The sequence below is a fragment of the Chenopodium album genome, chromosome 23 (assembly GCF_948465745.1).
Source record: "Chenopodium album chromosome 23, dcCheAlbu1.1, whole genome shotgun sequence".
NCBI lineage: Eukaryota > Viridiplantae > Streptophyta > Magnoliopsida > Caryophyllales > Amaranthaceae > Chenopodium > Chenopodium album.
In genome coordinates this window covers 4,875,935-4,893,404 of record NC_137856.1, presented here as the reverse complement: position 1 = coordinate 4,893,404, position 17,470 = coordinate 4,875,935, and the positions used below count along the sequence as shown (strand labels likewise).

The 17,470-nt window shown below is 29.6% G+C and overlaps 1 protein-coding gene across 1 annotated transcript; it reads right to left on the bottom strand.

Moving 5' to 3' along the window:
- Nucleotides 1-4,614: 4,614 nt before the first annotated feature.
- On the bottom strand, nt 4,615-7,146 carry LOC145606900 (agamous-like MADS-box protein AGL15). Its single transcript, XM_081662738.1, has 7 exons — nt 6,962-7,146; nt 5,712-5,823; nt 5,539-5,603; nt 5,293-5,392; nt 5,114-5,155; nt 4,959-5,000; nt 4,615-4,767 (listed from the first exon to the last, which is right to left on the bottom strand). Exons 1-7 carry the CDS (start codon nt 7,144-7,146, stop codon nt 4,615-4,617), a joined length of 699 nt encoding a protein of 232 aa, XP_081518864.1.
- Between the last annotated feature and the right edge of the window lie 10,324 nt (nt 7,147-17,470).

Below are 17,470 nucleotides of genomic sequence, written 5' to 3'. Positions count from 1 at the left end.
TTAGAGAGAGAATGAATGATAATAAGAATTAGAGGAAATAGTTTGTAGAATAATTGATTGAATGTTTTGGGGGAGACAAAGGAAATGATGAGTAAAGAGGGAAGAGTGGAGAGTTTGTGGTGGTCCAATATGTTGGAAGTGTTAATGATCAATTATCATATGCTTTAGAATAATATTTATACTCCTTTATGTATTCATAACTTTGGTAAGACCATAAGATAGTTGAATATATATTTGAGATTGATTATTATTAATTATCTTGTTTTTAATAATTGTGGGGGTAACATTATTTGCAAGCTTTTGAATTGATCAATTAATTAATTAAGTGTACTTAGGTCATCCGATCTCCTTTGTGTTCTTTCATTTGTCTTAACCCCAAATAAGAAAAGGCCATTGTTTTTGTTAATTTTGTAGCTTTATTCTTTAACCCCACATATTTTAACCCAAATTAAAGAATACAATAATCTTTATTGCAAAATTATATTATTATAAATGGGAGTACGTAGAATGATTACTGTGATGGAAGAGTGTATGAAAAATTAATCACTCGAATTTCAAATTTAATAATTTAAAGACAACTTTGTATGTACGATTTTAACTTTTGCAATAAATTTGTTAGGAGTGGAAATATTAGAGATATAGGAATATACAATATATTAATGTGATGTTTTCTTATTTATATCTTCCATTTCTCATATATCTAACAATGTTAGTTAGACATATGATCAAAATTTTGTAAAATCATCTAACAGAATTAGCTAACTGGGACAATTCCTAAAAAAACTCGTATAATATATCGTGTTTACAATGTGATGTTTGTACATCACAATGCAAATACACAAGCACATAAAGTAACACATGTTACACGTACACTTTTTTTTTAAAAAAAAAAAAAGAATAAATAAATAAAAAACATCCCAACAAATCAAGTATGAGTTAAAGAGTAGAATTGATCAAAATTACTTTGTCCCAACTTTTTTCAAAATAAATCATCGTATAAAAGTTAATATTTTTCCGCAAGAGTGGGATCTCCTAATGTTTTTTTTCATCACCTTTATTATCTTTAATTTATAAAGTTAAACAAAGGCAAAATGAATAAACAAGAAGGCATCATATGGACCGTGATTTTTATAAAATTTATTCCTTAAAACTTGTTTGCTATGATATTATTGGCTGTTTAGACGTGATGTGTTTGACAAAAATAGTACAAAGCAGTCCATAGTACTTAGGAATTTAGGATTCCTTAGTTAATAAATAGGATCCTATTAAACTCCTAAATAGATTTGAAGTACTTTTTGTGACTCGTGTCCCTGTAAATTGGTTGACCTTAACAGAACATGTATGTTGTCATACATTAATATTATATATATCATAGGTCACCGTCCAAATTATCTAGTGTTGCCATTTTTTGTTAATAACTTGGTTTGTTTAGACCTATAATTACATTGGTGTATATATGTTCGTTGTTACTAGTATTTTAATTTTCATCTATATTAAGGTGTTTTGTGGAAGCTAAGCTAAATTTACGTGAGATAATATATGGTATCATGTCAGATTGTGAAAACCCCCTCGATCGGAGTAGATCATTATAGATGATGTCAAAACAATAAACAATAACACATTTCAAACAACAATACAAAAAACTATGAGAACATCTAATAAATTAAATAATACTTATATCAATTAGTATTCATTGGGTAGTCTTGTATGTTCTTGTCTGATTTGACCTTTACCTATATATACTTCGTTATTAATCATAAGTACATAAATAAAAATAACACCAATACAATAAATTAAATTTCTAGAATATAAGATGTCACTTGATTAATTGTCTAATATGACTATATGAGTCGTTTATGTAAACTACTACCCATTTATTAAATTAAAGAAAATAATCTTGTTATAGACTACCTTTCAAAAAAAAAAAAAAAAAAAAAAAAAAAACTTGTGATAGACTATGAGTACTTACTAAAGCTAAGCATTCTAAGGAAAAAAATTGGTGATGAAAGGCCAGTTTTAGTAGGCCATTCTATCACTTTTTTCATTTGAGAAAGGATAACAAATTTTTTATGATTTAGTTTAATGATGATTTTTATACTCCTACTATTTAATTAATTAACCTATGGGCGGTTCCAAACCCTTTATAATTAATTAATTATAATACATGCTTGAGGTAATAACTAATAAGCATTGTACCAATAATTTTGGTGGCCTAACATTTACTAATTTTCTTTTTTGATGACAAGATTATATGATACGTGTGTAGTATTATAACCATTAGCAATTCTTCCGTAATACAAGTATAACTATATGTCTATATGTTTGCGTACATATACATGTCACCATCTTTTCTAGCATCAATATCTTCTTTGCTTTTGTCTACACGTGAGTTTGTTATTGTTTTAATCAATTAGGCATTATATTATGAAAATAATACTTGGTTTTAAGGAGTCTAATGTTTCCTCTATCAAGTTACAATTGGATTTCCTTAATATTTTTCCTTGACTAAAATATAAAACCAAAGAAAATTTATTATTTGTTTCATTGTTTGTGGAAAATGTCTAGCAAATTAGCAATAATTATATTTTTTACTTCTTACTTATGGCCTTATTTTTCAAATTAATCTTTAGCTATTTAATGTTTTTATACGTATAAATAATTAATCTTGATCTTTGAATGTCATTGTTGTAGTGACTTCACTATTGAAACCAATCAATATGCGATCTTAGGTTTATGGTTGTTAGGTTTTTCTCAGTCGATTCTTTCTCTCCTACTCCGGATAGCATGACTCACGTATGTTAAAATAAATTAGCATGTGTCATGCATTGTGAGCAAGGGATCATGTCTAGGTTAAAATAAATCGACTTACGAAGTATGTCATGCTCTTTATTGCATAATTTCAATTATATAAATTAAACATTTTATATCATCAACAAGAGAAATTTACAAAAATTGGCTAACTGAATATATTCATTGTAACTAACTCAACGAGATTTCAAATCATCATATATGTTTATCTTTCGGTAAATAATACTGTAATATCATATGTAGTCAAATTAGAGTATGTGCTTATTACAAAATCAACACACTATTGCAATTAAAAAAAAAAAATGTGTTTTATATACAGAGTAATACGTACATATGTACCTAATACAAACAAATACTTATTGTATTTTTTTTAAAAAAAAAAGGGTTGAAAGCGCGTCATAATCACGTTACTAGTTTGTCACCCTATATGAAATCAAAACCACAAAACCTACCAGAAAAGATGGCACAATTGGTTGATTATGTATATTATTTTCAATATTAACCCTTGACAATGTCACATACATTCAAGTATTCAACCGAAAATGTAGGAAATGAGTCCTTAAATTTGATAGACAAATTTTGGTGTGAGCACCGTGTGAAGTGATAACAATCAGTTGATACAGCTTTAGGTTCACTTGAGAATTGAACTCCACCTTTGTAAGTGGAATTTCTAAGAATTTCAAGAAAAGACATTAGTGTCTATTAATTGTGTATATTTAGGGCCCGATCGGGCCTACACAATGTCCACAAGGCCAAAGCATGTTAGGTTAAACCCGAGCGAGCCCAATTAGGCTCCTCATTTACATTATATAACTTCCATATTGTTTGTTTATTGCATGGGTGTGTTAAGCAAAATTTGTTGTTTTAATGGCTTGTAAGGCATGTAGCTAGTAATATAAGTAGATATACCAAGCAAGGTTTAGACTAGTGAAGTTTTTCGAAAAAAAAAACAAAATAAATAGGTGGAGTACTTTTTCTTAGCAATAATCTAATTGGGCTTGGACTTTGTTTCAAAATGGAGTGAAGTACGTGGTCCATAAACTTACAATGTCTCTTTTGTTGCATAAAATTATGAGCTATATGACTATGTGCTAATGAGCCTCATTTGATTTTCTAGTTAAAACAACATGTCATAAGATTTGTATCAATGTGTACTTTTCAGATATTAATTAAAATTTCAAATATTTGTTTAAATAAATTCAACAAAGCCAAGGATAACCTATCAGCCTGCACGGTAATTAGACAAATTAGTTAGATTTCAATATAATAATTAACAACTATGAAAGGAGGCATGATTGTATTTCCATTCAACTATGTATAGAACTATAAAAATCTTGAAACAAAAGAAAATGTTAAATGCTTGGTATCATACGCCAAAGTTGCCACTACTATATAACTATACTGAACTGAACCTATTACTACGAGTACTAGTACTAGTACTACGCTCTAATCAGCCGAGCCAGTTCGATTGACTGGCTGTCACTCTAACAAGCAACTATCTGTACTAAGGAGCTAGCTGGAACGATGCGATGGCTAATCAACATCTAGCTATATGTCGCGGGATTTTCCCCAATCGAATCATTGGACGTGCTTTCTGTTTTAGGTATCATCTCATCACAAAAACGCCTAGTTGGCAGCCTGCATTGTACAAGTTAAATAAAACTGTGAATTTACCATAATGTAAGCATGTGTGTAAAGGTACACAACTTAGATTCTTAGAATACCATTCAATAGCTTAATTATTTATCAAAGGTCTAATAAAATTCCGTTCAAAAAAAAAAAGGTCTAATAAAATTAGTGTTATTATTACCCTAAGCTTAGAAAAGGTTGATCAGATTCGACTTCTTTCTCCATAATGGAACCTTCATCAGTCGATAATCCAGCTGCATCGCGCTTTCTTTTCAAAGAGTTAGATTCAGAGCTGCAAGATGTCTTCGAGCATTGTCTAAGCCTCTGCACCTATGTATATACACACACACACATTTGAAATCTAATGTTAATTTTATATGATCACAAATTTTGCACATTCAAAATCCTAACTTCAAATTGTTTAAAAATTAAATGTGTTGGGTGAACACAAAGGGAATATCGACTTAAATTTGAGTAAGTGAAAAAAGATAACACTAATTGTTTGTTATTAGTACACATACTTCCTTGCGTAATGCTGCATTTTCCTCGCTAATCTTCTCTTCCTGAAAATAGGTAAAAGTTATATAGTTAATAAGGTTGCATATGGGTAGAACGAATTTTATAAAACGGAGATAGTATCGTGTTTAACACGAAATTATATTGTTTGAGATTGTACCTGTTGTTTACTTCTTTCCCACTGCTCCCTTAGTATGCGTTCCTACAATACATACAATCAAGTTACATGTTATGCATTGATTTTCTTAATTATTCATGATTTTAGCTATTATATCAGAAAAAAAATTTAAGTTATTGTAATTTCATTATCAAATTTATAAATTAAGCATCAATTTATACCTTTTTATTTCTGATAGACATAATCCCGTCAAGTAACTGCTTCTCCAACGTTTGAAGCTCTAAGAAAGTTAAGCCCTCCAATCCTTTCCCCTGCAGCTGCCTACAGAGTCCAATCATCGATCATATAAAACTCGTTAGCACGTACACTATTTATCATTTATTAGTTGTTACATTGTCCGAACCTTACAAAATCAATTATGTGACACGATTTTACAAAACAACCCTTATAAAGAATACGTGACTTACTGGCATAAAGGTCTTAGCTTTGTAAGTTCTTCACGCATAGAATTCACATCAGAATCTGGATTATACTGGTCCAACAATGTTAAATAGACAATTAATTAAGGTGAAAATGGAAACATACTACTTAATCAAGAAATTAAGCTTGAATTATACAGCATAGTTATATTGTTACGTACCTCAACTAGTTGATGCTCAACAGTAGCTGCATTATTGGAAGAATTTGATGCGGCCGTAGCTGAACGGTTGGCGACGAAATCCTTATACCGTTGCAACATGTTTTCCATGGTGCTGCAAATCAAACCACAAATCATTCAATGCTCAAGGAGTAACAACAATATTAACTAGAATTATTAGGATTAGCTCTCCAAATTCCTAAGGTACAAAAATATATATTGTAATTATTTTAGAGGTTATCAATCTTATCACTGGGCTGGCCCAAAATTGAGCCATTTTTCGGGCTTTTCAAGCCCAATGATCAAGCCAGATAGGATTTTAGGCCATGAGGGCCATTTTGGGATGGGCTTTATACTTCTTTAAATTATAGTATAACGGCCAATTGTTTCGTTTCAATACTATTGCAACAAATACTATTTTAGGAAGTTTTACAAATATTGTAACATTTACTTATTGCACATGTTTTTTCTCTCTTTCCACATCACATGAATCCCTACCTTTATTTCTCTCCATCTCTCTTCTCTTCTTAACTTTCGAGTCTCATCCCTTTTTTTTTCCCCTTTCGACGATTTTTCCTCAAAAAGAAAGTGTGTTTGTGGACTCTAGGGCACATAAAGTCTCCATAAATCAATATTGATATCACTAAAATGTACTTTAATGAAAAATTATCAGAAAGATATATATAGGATAAAATTACATAGAAAGATAACTTTCTATTTTTTTTTTTAACAAACGTGCCGAAAAAAAAAAAAAGAAAAAAAGAAGATACGGAGTATTTTTTATTTTTTTTTTTAATTTTTTTATATTTCCCGAATCATTTGTCTTCATCTACTCGAAAAATATTTTTGTATAGATTCTAATTCTACTTCATCCACTATACGAATTAAGAAAGATCTTCCATAACTTATAACACATGCGAATTTAGTTGGACAAAAAAAAATTCTACCAAATAATTAACATATTAGGTACAAATGTACAATTCTCAAACACCAAATTATTTTTCAAGTCATAAAAATCCATCAAAACTTGTTAATCAACAAGAACATTAAATTATGATTATAAAAAAAATCCCAAAACAATACTTATGAGTTATGATCAGAAAAATTAACATCAATTTGGAATTATTTTCAAGATTTCAACCTATGATCAAAAAAATTTACAGAAATTATGTTTAAACAACAACAGCTAACAATAAGAATTATACGACAAAAAATTCAATAATGTACCCTAAATAATTAGGAAAAAAACTTACGTTTTACTGCTGACAAAATCATACTTCTTTCCGGTACAAGAGAAGATTATAAGAGCAATGTCACAATCACACAAGACAGAGAGTTCATTCGCCTTCTTAATCAACCCGCCTCGTCGTTTCGAGAACGTAACTTGACGGTTGTTGACGTTCTCAATAGTCTTGATCATAATCTTTCCTCTTCCCATTGCTTAAAAAAACAAAAATCTACAACAAAAACAATTTAAAGAATGTTTTTTTTTTGTTTTTTTTATTTTTTTTTTTGTTTTTTTTTTTTGTGTTTTTTTTCCTACTACAAAAACAAAGGAGAAAGGAAGAGAAAAGAGTCAAAAGAGGAAGAGATTATTATTATTGAGGTGGGTGTTATGTTTTATTTTTGTAGGATGTTTATATATATAATGTAGAAAAATAGAAATAGAAATAAATATTAATTGAAAAAAAAAGAGGGGAGGAAATCTTGAACTTGTATATTTGTAGTAAGTATTATGATTAAAGGTAATCACTAAGTTTAGTAAGAATATAATGGAAAAAAAAGTAAGGTAAGAAATATGCCCATATATAGCTAAGTTACTTGTTTCTCGCATACAATATAATCGGAAAATATATAGGAAACTTTAGGAGGCACCTTGATTTGGTAATAGTGTTATTAATTACGTACTTTAAATTATATTTTTAGGTTTTATAATTAGGGTATCTTTCTATGTTTCCTTGTTTTGATTGGTCTTTAATTCCTTAATGGAAATTTATTATTTGCCAGATTTGTAAATAAGCCTTGCCATTTAGAAAAGGATTGAAATCCTCAAATCCAAGGTTACTTGTTTAGCATGAAATTAAACAAACAATGATCAACATTTCTATATTAGATAAGATTCTTAATTGTTACTCGTAGTTGTTTTACTTGTTTGTATCTAGGTTCAGTTGTGGTCATATTAAATTTTGAGGGTGAATTATTTCGATATATATTAGTGACACTATTTTCAAATTGGGTTGGATCAAGTTTAAGTTGTATATTGACGGTTAAGGTTTAGGTTTATGTTTGGGCCCTAAGGAATGTATGGACGGACCATCTTGTATTCATGCCATTTTACAATGTCACAAGATGACAGCCCATAACACACTATTGACACTGTGCCACTAAGGTGTGTGGTTCAATTTATCCTTCGCATAATGTTCCTAAAAATTACTCCTTGAATCATTAAATTATTCCAACTAACCATAAATCAAAATATCCTATAAAATATATATAAAATAATGTTAGGACTTTTTTTTTCCTTCAAAAAACCAATGTTAGGAGTTGTTCTCTATAATTTATTTTTATTTTTTTCTGGCAAAAATGATATTTTTAAGTTTAAATTAATTATATATAAAATATTATCTTTTGATATTAGGAATTTTATGTACACTAGGGTATCTTACGCGCGCGATGCGCGCGGAGGGGCTAGCTCTTGCGGAGAAGTTGTATTGGTGTGTATTTACACCTTTGGTTAGGGTGGTAGACCTAGTAATTTTAATACTGACTATTTAATTTATGTGCATATGTGGTGAATTTGTAGAATTATAAGAAAGCCACCAAAATCTTTTAAGACAATTATTTTTTAAATCCTCAAAAGTTTGATAGTGTTATATAAAAATTTATATTATTATATAATATTTGATTGTTTTCCATCCCTTCATATTTTAAGCGGCCATTGTTAGTTTAGAACTCTTAATTGTTGTGCATGTTTCAATAGTACTTAGTATAATATTTCTATCGTGTTTTTCTTCAAATGAATTTTTTTGTGAGCTTTGGTCATGTGGAGTAATAATATGTAAACAAGTTCTTTAATGTTCTACGACGACCATCTAATATCTATATCAATACTAAAGCAATAGCCAATTAGTTATATTTTTCATCTTAAATTCTCTTCATAATTAATACCATTTTTTTCTACCACCGATTTTCCTTGATTTTAGGATATTTAGTTCTTTATACCTCTTGATAACATACGTCTGCTCAAATATCACCAAACTATTTAATATATGAATCTCATTCAAATTCTATGATGGATGTTGTTTATATGTAGACTTAAAAAGCTAATAAACCACATAGTGAGAGATAACTCAAGTGGTTAGAGCTCCCCTCCCGGTCCAAGAGATCTTTGGTTCGATTCTCATCATTCGCCCTTGTGGCTCTCTAAACACCAAAACAAAGCTAATAAACCTTAACAATAATTGCAATTAAAAAATGACAAGAAATTTTTTTTTTTTGGGGGGGGGGGGATGATAAGTTATTAGGATTTTATTTCAAATCAAAGTTCGCAAGAGTCAAGAGACTTTGCGGAAATAAGAAGAGCAACTATGAAAAAGTAATCATCAGTCACTTGGTAATAAACCGTTTCATTGTACATACAAATTTTTTCTTTTTAAATGATAATAATAATAATAATAATAATAATAATAATAACAATAATAATAATAACAACAATAATAATAATAACAACATCATATAAGTGTAAAGCATTAGAATTTTTTTATTTTTAAAAAAATCATTACAAATTATTTGTTAACAAAAACAAAATTAATTGATGATATGTTTAATGATAAAAAAAAACATTAAATATATTAATGATAGTAAACATATTAATGAGGGTAATAAAGTAAATACACATTTTGTACATAACTTTGTACATAGTTTTGAGGGTATGATTGGTAGTACACTATTCCTAAGAGAATGTTTCTACTTTTTATAAGGTAGGGATACTACTATCTCCATTCTTTTTTACTTGACCTGTTTCTTTTTATCACGTTTGCCGATGTATAACTTTAATCATCAATAACTTTAATTCTATCTAAGTAAAAAGTATCAAAGGTATATATTGTGTTAGAACTTATTTAGACGATTCTAACAAGATCCCACATGAATATATTTTTCCTTACATAATTCACAAAAGACGGTCAAAGGTGGATTGGTGAATAGTGTAAAAGTCAATCAAGCGGGTCAAGTAAAAAAAAAGGAGGAAATACGTAACAAATTTTCACACATGAATACAAAAAAATTTATTTTACAAAATTCAAACAAACCGTGCATTGCACGGCCTTCATCTAGTATGCATACTAATAGATACTATACAACAGCCCGTCTTGTGTGTGGCTAGCCACACCGTGTGGCCATTTATAAAATATCAAAGTAATCCATATAACGAAAATGAATTGAAGTAGCCCCTGTAATACTGATTAAGTACGTAACCCCTATTACACTTATCGAATAAACCTATAACACTAACGGAATAACCTCTTTAACACTGACCAAGGAACCCCTATAATACTAACAAAGTAACCCCTGTAATACGGTGTGGCCAGCCACATTATAAGACTTTGTGAATATACCAAATAATAGATATGGAAGATATTTTATTACATATATGGTAAAATGTAAATCAAAATTATTACAAGTTTACAACTATAAGATTTGGTGAATGTTACCCCAAGTAATAAGTAGAAAGTAGTTGATTTTAGTAGAAAAAATAGTACTACCTCCGTCCCCTATTGATGGTCACTTTTGCTAAAAAATCACGGGAATTAAGGAGAAATAAAGAAAGTACATTGAAAAAGTAAATTTACATTGGGTATGCAAAAAAGTAGAGGGAGAAAGTAATTAAAGTACATGGGAAAGTAAAATTTACATGGGAAAGTTAAATTTGCACAAACATTTTTGCAAATGTTAGAGAATTTTGGTAAAAAAAATAATATTAATGGTACTTGAAAAAAGGAGATGTGACTAACATTTTGAGTTACCAAAAATGGCAAAAGTGACCATCAATAGGGGACGGAGGGAGTAATAAAAAAAAGGATATCAAACAAAAAACTGCACCAAGAGGTGAATGTATGAATGCTTTAGTATCCTACCCCTCCATATTTTTTACTTGCTACACTTTCTTATTCGGAAATTTTAATAATATATTAATAATTTTCATATTTTCTCTCCACTTATACTCTTTTTTAATTTGCTTGATTTTAGGTTTTTTATTCTTCAACCAACCTCACTTTCGTCATGAAATAATACTTTCTACTATTCCTTCTAAAATTCCGTGTCAAAGAAATGGTATAATCTAATACAAAGAGAGTATATAGATTGAATATTTAATTCTATAAGAAAATAACGTAGGAATCCAATAAAATAATCAAGGCCCGATAAGATATTTTATGAAGGAAGTGAATAATTATTTATGCCTAAACTATATTGTAGTCAACTCTACATACACCCCCTCTTAAAACGGTATCGTTTAACCCCATACCCCCAATCTCTCACTACCAAATTGCACAATACCTAGTATCCAGTACACAGCCCCTACCCCCCTTTTATGAACTTCCTACCCCACATTAGTCAAATAAATATATAAAAAAAAAGAAACATTTTCTCTCCTAATAAATTTGTGCAAATTTTTTATTTTCTTTCTCATCTCAACCTTCATACCTTGATAACCAGTAAATCAATTCAAAATAGTTGAAAGCCTATGTAATAAATGATAATCATTAACAATATCTGATATACGAGAATATCAGTAAATCAATTCGCTAAATAGTCGAAAGTGGCAAAATTGCTAGAAAAAATCATAATAAATAGCGTGAATCAAAATTATAATTAAGCGTTTTTGTAATAAAATAGACAAATAGTAAAACTCTAGTTTCTAACTTTCTTTCTACTGTTCACTCTAAAAAAAATTAAAAAAAATAAAAAAACTTTTCTTTCTAATGTACCTTTTTTTTTTTTTTTTTTTTTTTTTTTTTTTTTTTTTGCAGTAGTGTTTCAAGGAAAAGAAAAAGAAAACATCATGCAATGAAAATCTTTTCGTGAATTTAAATTGCTATTTGGGGAATTGGGCTGCATATTATAAATGTTCATTTTGAATGCAATTCATGTTCATTTTTAGAAAGATAAATAATCAAAATATAATAACTAAAAATTATATGTTAGATTTACGAAATTAAAAAATCAATTATCAATTAATGTTATTTATTTTGTTAATTTAAGCTATTATCGGTAATTTTAGCTAATAAATTTAATAGATTGTAAATGTTCATTTTAGACAGACAACATGTTCATTAATAGAATGAATAATATTATATTCAAACCCTAATTACAAAAATTAAAGACAAACTATAAATCTTTTTATTTTCATCTATCATCTGGAATTTAATACTAGTATTGATTGTTCATTATCATTTTGAAAAGTGTTCGATTTAAATTTTAACTTTGACTTATGTTCATTTTTTAACAATGTGTTCATCCTTATATTATTAATGTTTATCTAATTATTACTTTGTTTATACTCCCTCTATTCCTAAAAGTTCTTCACATTTAAAATCTTGAAACTAATTAAATTATGTTAGGTGCTATTTTTTTTTTTTTTTTTTTTTTTTTTTTTTTTTTTTTTTTGAAGGGGGGAGATTATATTCATTAATAAAAAGCCATACGGCACTTACATAAGAGATCATAATCGAACAATACAAAGACAACCGAACCAATTACAAGTTCGAAATAAACGAAACTACAATTGCACGCGCAGAATGACTTTCTTAAGTACCCTTGGCTCATATAACGCTGTCCTATGCAGCCTCTTGCAAGGGGGTCTAGCAATATGATGTAATTTCTGACGAGAACCTTCATTGGCTCAGAATTCCGTATTCCTCGACCTGAAATCAAAATTGGTGTCGTACACTTCACCATAGACAAGATCAACTCCGATTCAAACACGGATATCGGCATGGAAGCAAAACCCTTTAGCCCAAACCAACAGAAGATCAAACCGAAGCCCCATAGCCAAAAAACCCGGCTTAAATCCTGCACCAGAAGATCGGTACATCGATCTGCAAGCCCCATATCACTCCAACACACCACACAAACAGAAAAAATAATAAAACTAAAAAACACACAACGACTTCTAAAAGGAAAAACAGAACGAAAACTAAACCCTAAAACAAAAAACGAAACCCTAACATCCCACCCCGCCGCCAAACCGAGTCCCACCACCCACGCTCTGGGATTCACCGACCCAGCCCACGAAACGCCGGAAATAAACGCACGGACCACCGAGGCCCGCCTGAGAAGCCCGAACCCCACACGCCCCTGAGCCGCTGCAACGACAACCCTACACGAGGGACTTAGAACGGCCCTACACGAGGGACTCAGAGGGAGGAAACTCCCCCTCCCCGTTCTCGTAAACCACGTCGCGACAACGGACAAAGGGGTGGGGCGAAGGCGCGGCGGGGAGGCGGTACAAAGAAACGACGGCAGGCCGGCCTCACAGTCGGAGAAGAACAACGGCGGTGGACGAAGAGGCGGTGCGGCGCCAGATGAAAGGCTGAAAAAACGAAAAACCATAACGGAAAAAGAAATAAACAATCTAAAGGGGTAGATCGGAGGCTCGCCGACGCTGTGGCGTGGGCGGTGAGCCACACGCCCGCCGGCGAGCCTCATAGCCGGAGAAGAAGAAGAGGGGCGGCGGTTTATGGGAGAGAGAGAGAGAGGATTTTTAGAGAGAGAAACAAATATGTTAGGTGCTATTTGTTTTGTCTCAATGAGTAGATTATTAAATTAATATTCAATTGTTGTTTTTTTTTTTTCTTCCTAATATACAACGATTGATGATTTTTTTTCACATTAGCACACATGTTGAGTCATAATCGGAAAATATTTAGGATTGCATATATAGTAGTATGCGTGTTTTGATTGCTGGTAACATGTTACTACTAATATGTAAAAATAAAATAATTTAACTATAATACTTATAAGCAAAAATAAACTTTTATTGATAAAAATAAAAAAGAACTTTTATTGATAAAAAAAATTGAACATTTACGTGTACAAAAATGAACATTTAAATAAGCACATTCAATATTAATAGTTCATTTGCATGTTATTGCATGTTCATTTGCATGTTACTGAAGATATTTTACTTACATAACATATCTTATTAGTTTTATGCTATGAAATCAAATAATACTTCATTCGTTTTTTATTAGTTGACACCGTTTGACTTTTATACTAATAACACTACACTTTGACTTGCTTTTGTGATTTATAGATACGATATAATATACTCACGTGGGATGTTGTTTAAATCGTCTCTCTCTCTCTCTCTCTCTCTCTCTCTCTATATATATATATATATATATATATATATATATATATATATATATATAATTAATATCCACTTTTTATAATTTTACAATGCTAATAATATATAATTAGAGATATTAGTCGTTAAAAACATGCGTTGACAAACGTGATAATAGAATGGTGTCATTCAAAAAAATAAGAAGTTGATGCTTTACTTTTATGTCATTATAATTAACTTTTAAATTAATAGATACTATTTTTTTTCAATAATAATCCTTGGAAAGTTGTTTGTTTTTTTTTTTTTTATCTATAATAATCTATCTATTAAGTTGCAAATAATGACACGTTAATCGCAATGTTTTTCAAATACAACTAAATAAGTATAATTTTTCCTCATGAGTATGTATCATAAGCATCAAATTATTTCAATATTATGTAAAAAATATATATTTAATATATTTTTGGAAAAATTGGCCGCAACAACACCAACTATGACAAAGGTGCGTGTAGCAGCACAACCTTTTAAGGGTGCGGTTTACAGCACAAACTATGTAATTGGGTGCACATATTAGCATAAATGACACTAATGAACTAAGGTTGCATGGAAAAAAGTGGAATCTTTATTATTTTATATAATTGTTTAAACATTATTTAAACATATATGATTTTCCATCATGCGTAACTAAATTAGCCTTACCTTTTTTTTTTTTTTTTTTTCATTTAAGCATTTCTTGACCTCCACCATTATATTAAGCGGATTCCTTAAAAAAAAAAAAATTGTGCTATTATTTTCCTTTGTTCGCTTCTCCAATTACTATTTCTAATATTGATCTCACATGATTGACTTAGTTTCCTATCCCTTTCCACCTAGTTAAATACTAAATTGATAAATAAAATAAAAAATAAAAAATAAAATCATTTAAATACCTTTATTCTACAAGATTTCAGGATACATAGGTAACTTTCTAAATACTAATATCAAAACCCACAAAGTGATTTCAAATACTTAATTCAAAAAATAATTTTAGAGTTGGATTTTAGGATATGTCAAATTGATTTTTTTGTTTTTGATGTACAACACTTAAATTGTGGAGGTTAAGAGAGAATTAATTTAAAGGGAAAAAATTAATTATAATGGAAGAGGAAACTAAGTCAATCATCACATGAGATGTAAAAAAAGTAATTGAAGAAACAAACGATAGAAAATAATGGCGAAAACTTTTTGAAATAATTCAATTTAATGGTTATTTAATTACATGTGATGGAAAATGGAAAATTAAGTAGAATGAAATTAATCAAAAATATTTTTAAACAAAAAGGCATTAAAAATATTTAAGATTTCACTTTTAGAAGAAATCTACATTTTGCCAATGTCATTTATGTTGTTATGTGCACCCAAGTGCATAGTTTGTGATGTTGAGTGCACCCTTGAAAGGTTGTGCTGCTACACGCACCTTTGTCATAGTTGGTGTTGTTGTGGCCAATTTTTCCTATATTTTTCCTATAACAATACACCATAACAAATGTTCAAATTGAAAATAACTTTATTCATTTTCTATATATATATAAATGTCCATATTCATTTTAATACATATGCATGATCATTTCATCATAATAGATATTCATTCCGATATTAATAAATGCTTATCACAGATGTCAATTATCAATTAAGAGTTGTGTGTAAATATATCTTAGTTTTAAAATATATTCTTTTGCAAATAATTAAATGCTCATTTATAAGCACATGAATTTAACTTTGCAATTATTACTACTTATTTTGCAATTTAAAAGTCAATCCTTAATGATCATTTTAAATTAAATGATGATCATTTATGTTCATCTATTAAGAAAATTTTCAATCAAATTTGATACATGCTTATACTCTTTACATTATTACATGTTCATTTTCATATTGAAAGATATTCATTTTAATCCAATATTTGTTCATTATCGTATTAAAAGATGTTCATTTATTTGCAATCTATTGTAAATGCTCATTTTAGATGAACTCTATGTTCATTTGTACATGTTCATTAGTTTAACACCATTTATTATCACTTTAAAAAGATGTTTGTTAAATTCTAATACGAAATACATGTTTTTGACATTGGATTATAATTAGTTATAAAGTGACAAAAATAGTAGTATGTTTAAATTATTTAAATTGTTCAGTTACACATATTATATGTTCATTTAGATGTACCGTTATGTTCATTTTCATATAGAGTTAACTGCTCAATTCTATTAAATCATATGAACATTTTTAATTTATAAAATAAATTCATCGTTAGTTTTTTACTCCTTATTTTACAAGAAGACATACGATATAGCTACCCGCACATAAAACATGTTATAAAGAGTAGTGTTTTGTAATATGCGGCATATACAATAAGTCCACCTAATTTTATTGGAGTAATGATGCCACATCTCTAATTAGAGACACAAAACCACAATAACATACTCCAAATAATGTACTACTCAGATCACTCATTTTAAAATTTCAATGAATGGTTTATATGCAATTACGCATTGACGCATTGTAATAGCAATACTTTGTGTACGAAGTATAATTAACATGCTCATTTTAAGAGACAAATTTGTACATACTTATGTTTATTTTCTTTTTTTTTTTTTTTTTTGGAAAGACTTATGTTTATTTTCAAGGTCACATTTTCCTATTATTAAAATAAAAAAAATAAATTAAAAAAAAAAAAAAAAAAAGAAGTCACAAGTTGAAAAAATATATATGGTGGTTTGAGCTTTACTCATTTCTTGTTCTCTCCTCATCATCAATCCCCTATTTCCCTAGTCTGCAGCCGCTCTGGTTGATGTAAGTCACGCAACTTCAACTCCTATTGTTGCCTCGTCATCGTCATCATCGCCGGAATTTTGGCTTAAATTGTATTTAATATTCTTGTTCTATTTGCTTGTTATTGCTTCGATTCGGCTTTGTAGTTTGCTAATGGGTGAACTTTAATTTTTGTTATGTGTAGCCCAAATAATATTAGCCCATTATGTTGGTGGACTATCTATGCTTGTTTTGCTTACTCATGATTTCTCTAAATTGTCTACAAGCTTGTATTTTTTTTTTTTTTTTTTTTTTTTTTTTTTTTTTTAAGGTTGTCCACCCGGTTCACCGGTGCTTAGCTCCGACTACATCTGGATCCGACTCGGGTAGCACACCTAGCTTATGTTGGGTGAGTCTCCTAACAAGAGTTTCTGCATACGGTGAAGCTCGAACCCGAGACCTCCCTTAAACGGCATCAAGTTGCTTACCACTTGAGCCAACTCTTGTTGGTTCTACAAGCTTGTATGATGCAAGCTCCATGAACATTTTAAAGAATTCTTAAAGTGAAAGCAACTAGAACATTGTGGGCTTGTGGCAACAAGAGTGATGAAGGAAATTCTAGAAT

Coding starts and splice junctions, on each gene's coding strand:
- LOC145606900 (XM_081662738.1), bottom strand. CDS start 7,146: ATGGGAAGAGGAAAGATTATGATCAAGACTATTGAGAACGTCAACAAC. Junction 5,001..5,113: donor GGGAAAGAAGTAAACAACAG/GTACAATCTCAA, acceptor ACCTATTTTCAG/GAAGAGAAGATTAGCGAGGA. Junction 4,768..4,958: donor ATGCAGCATTACGCAAGGAA/GTATGTGTACTA, acceptor GTATATACATAG/GTGCAGAGGCTTAGACAATG.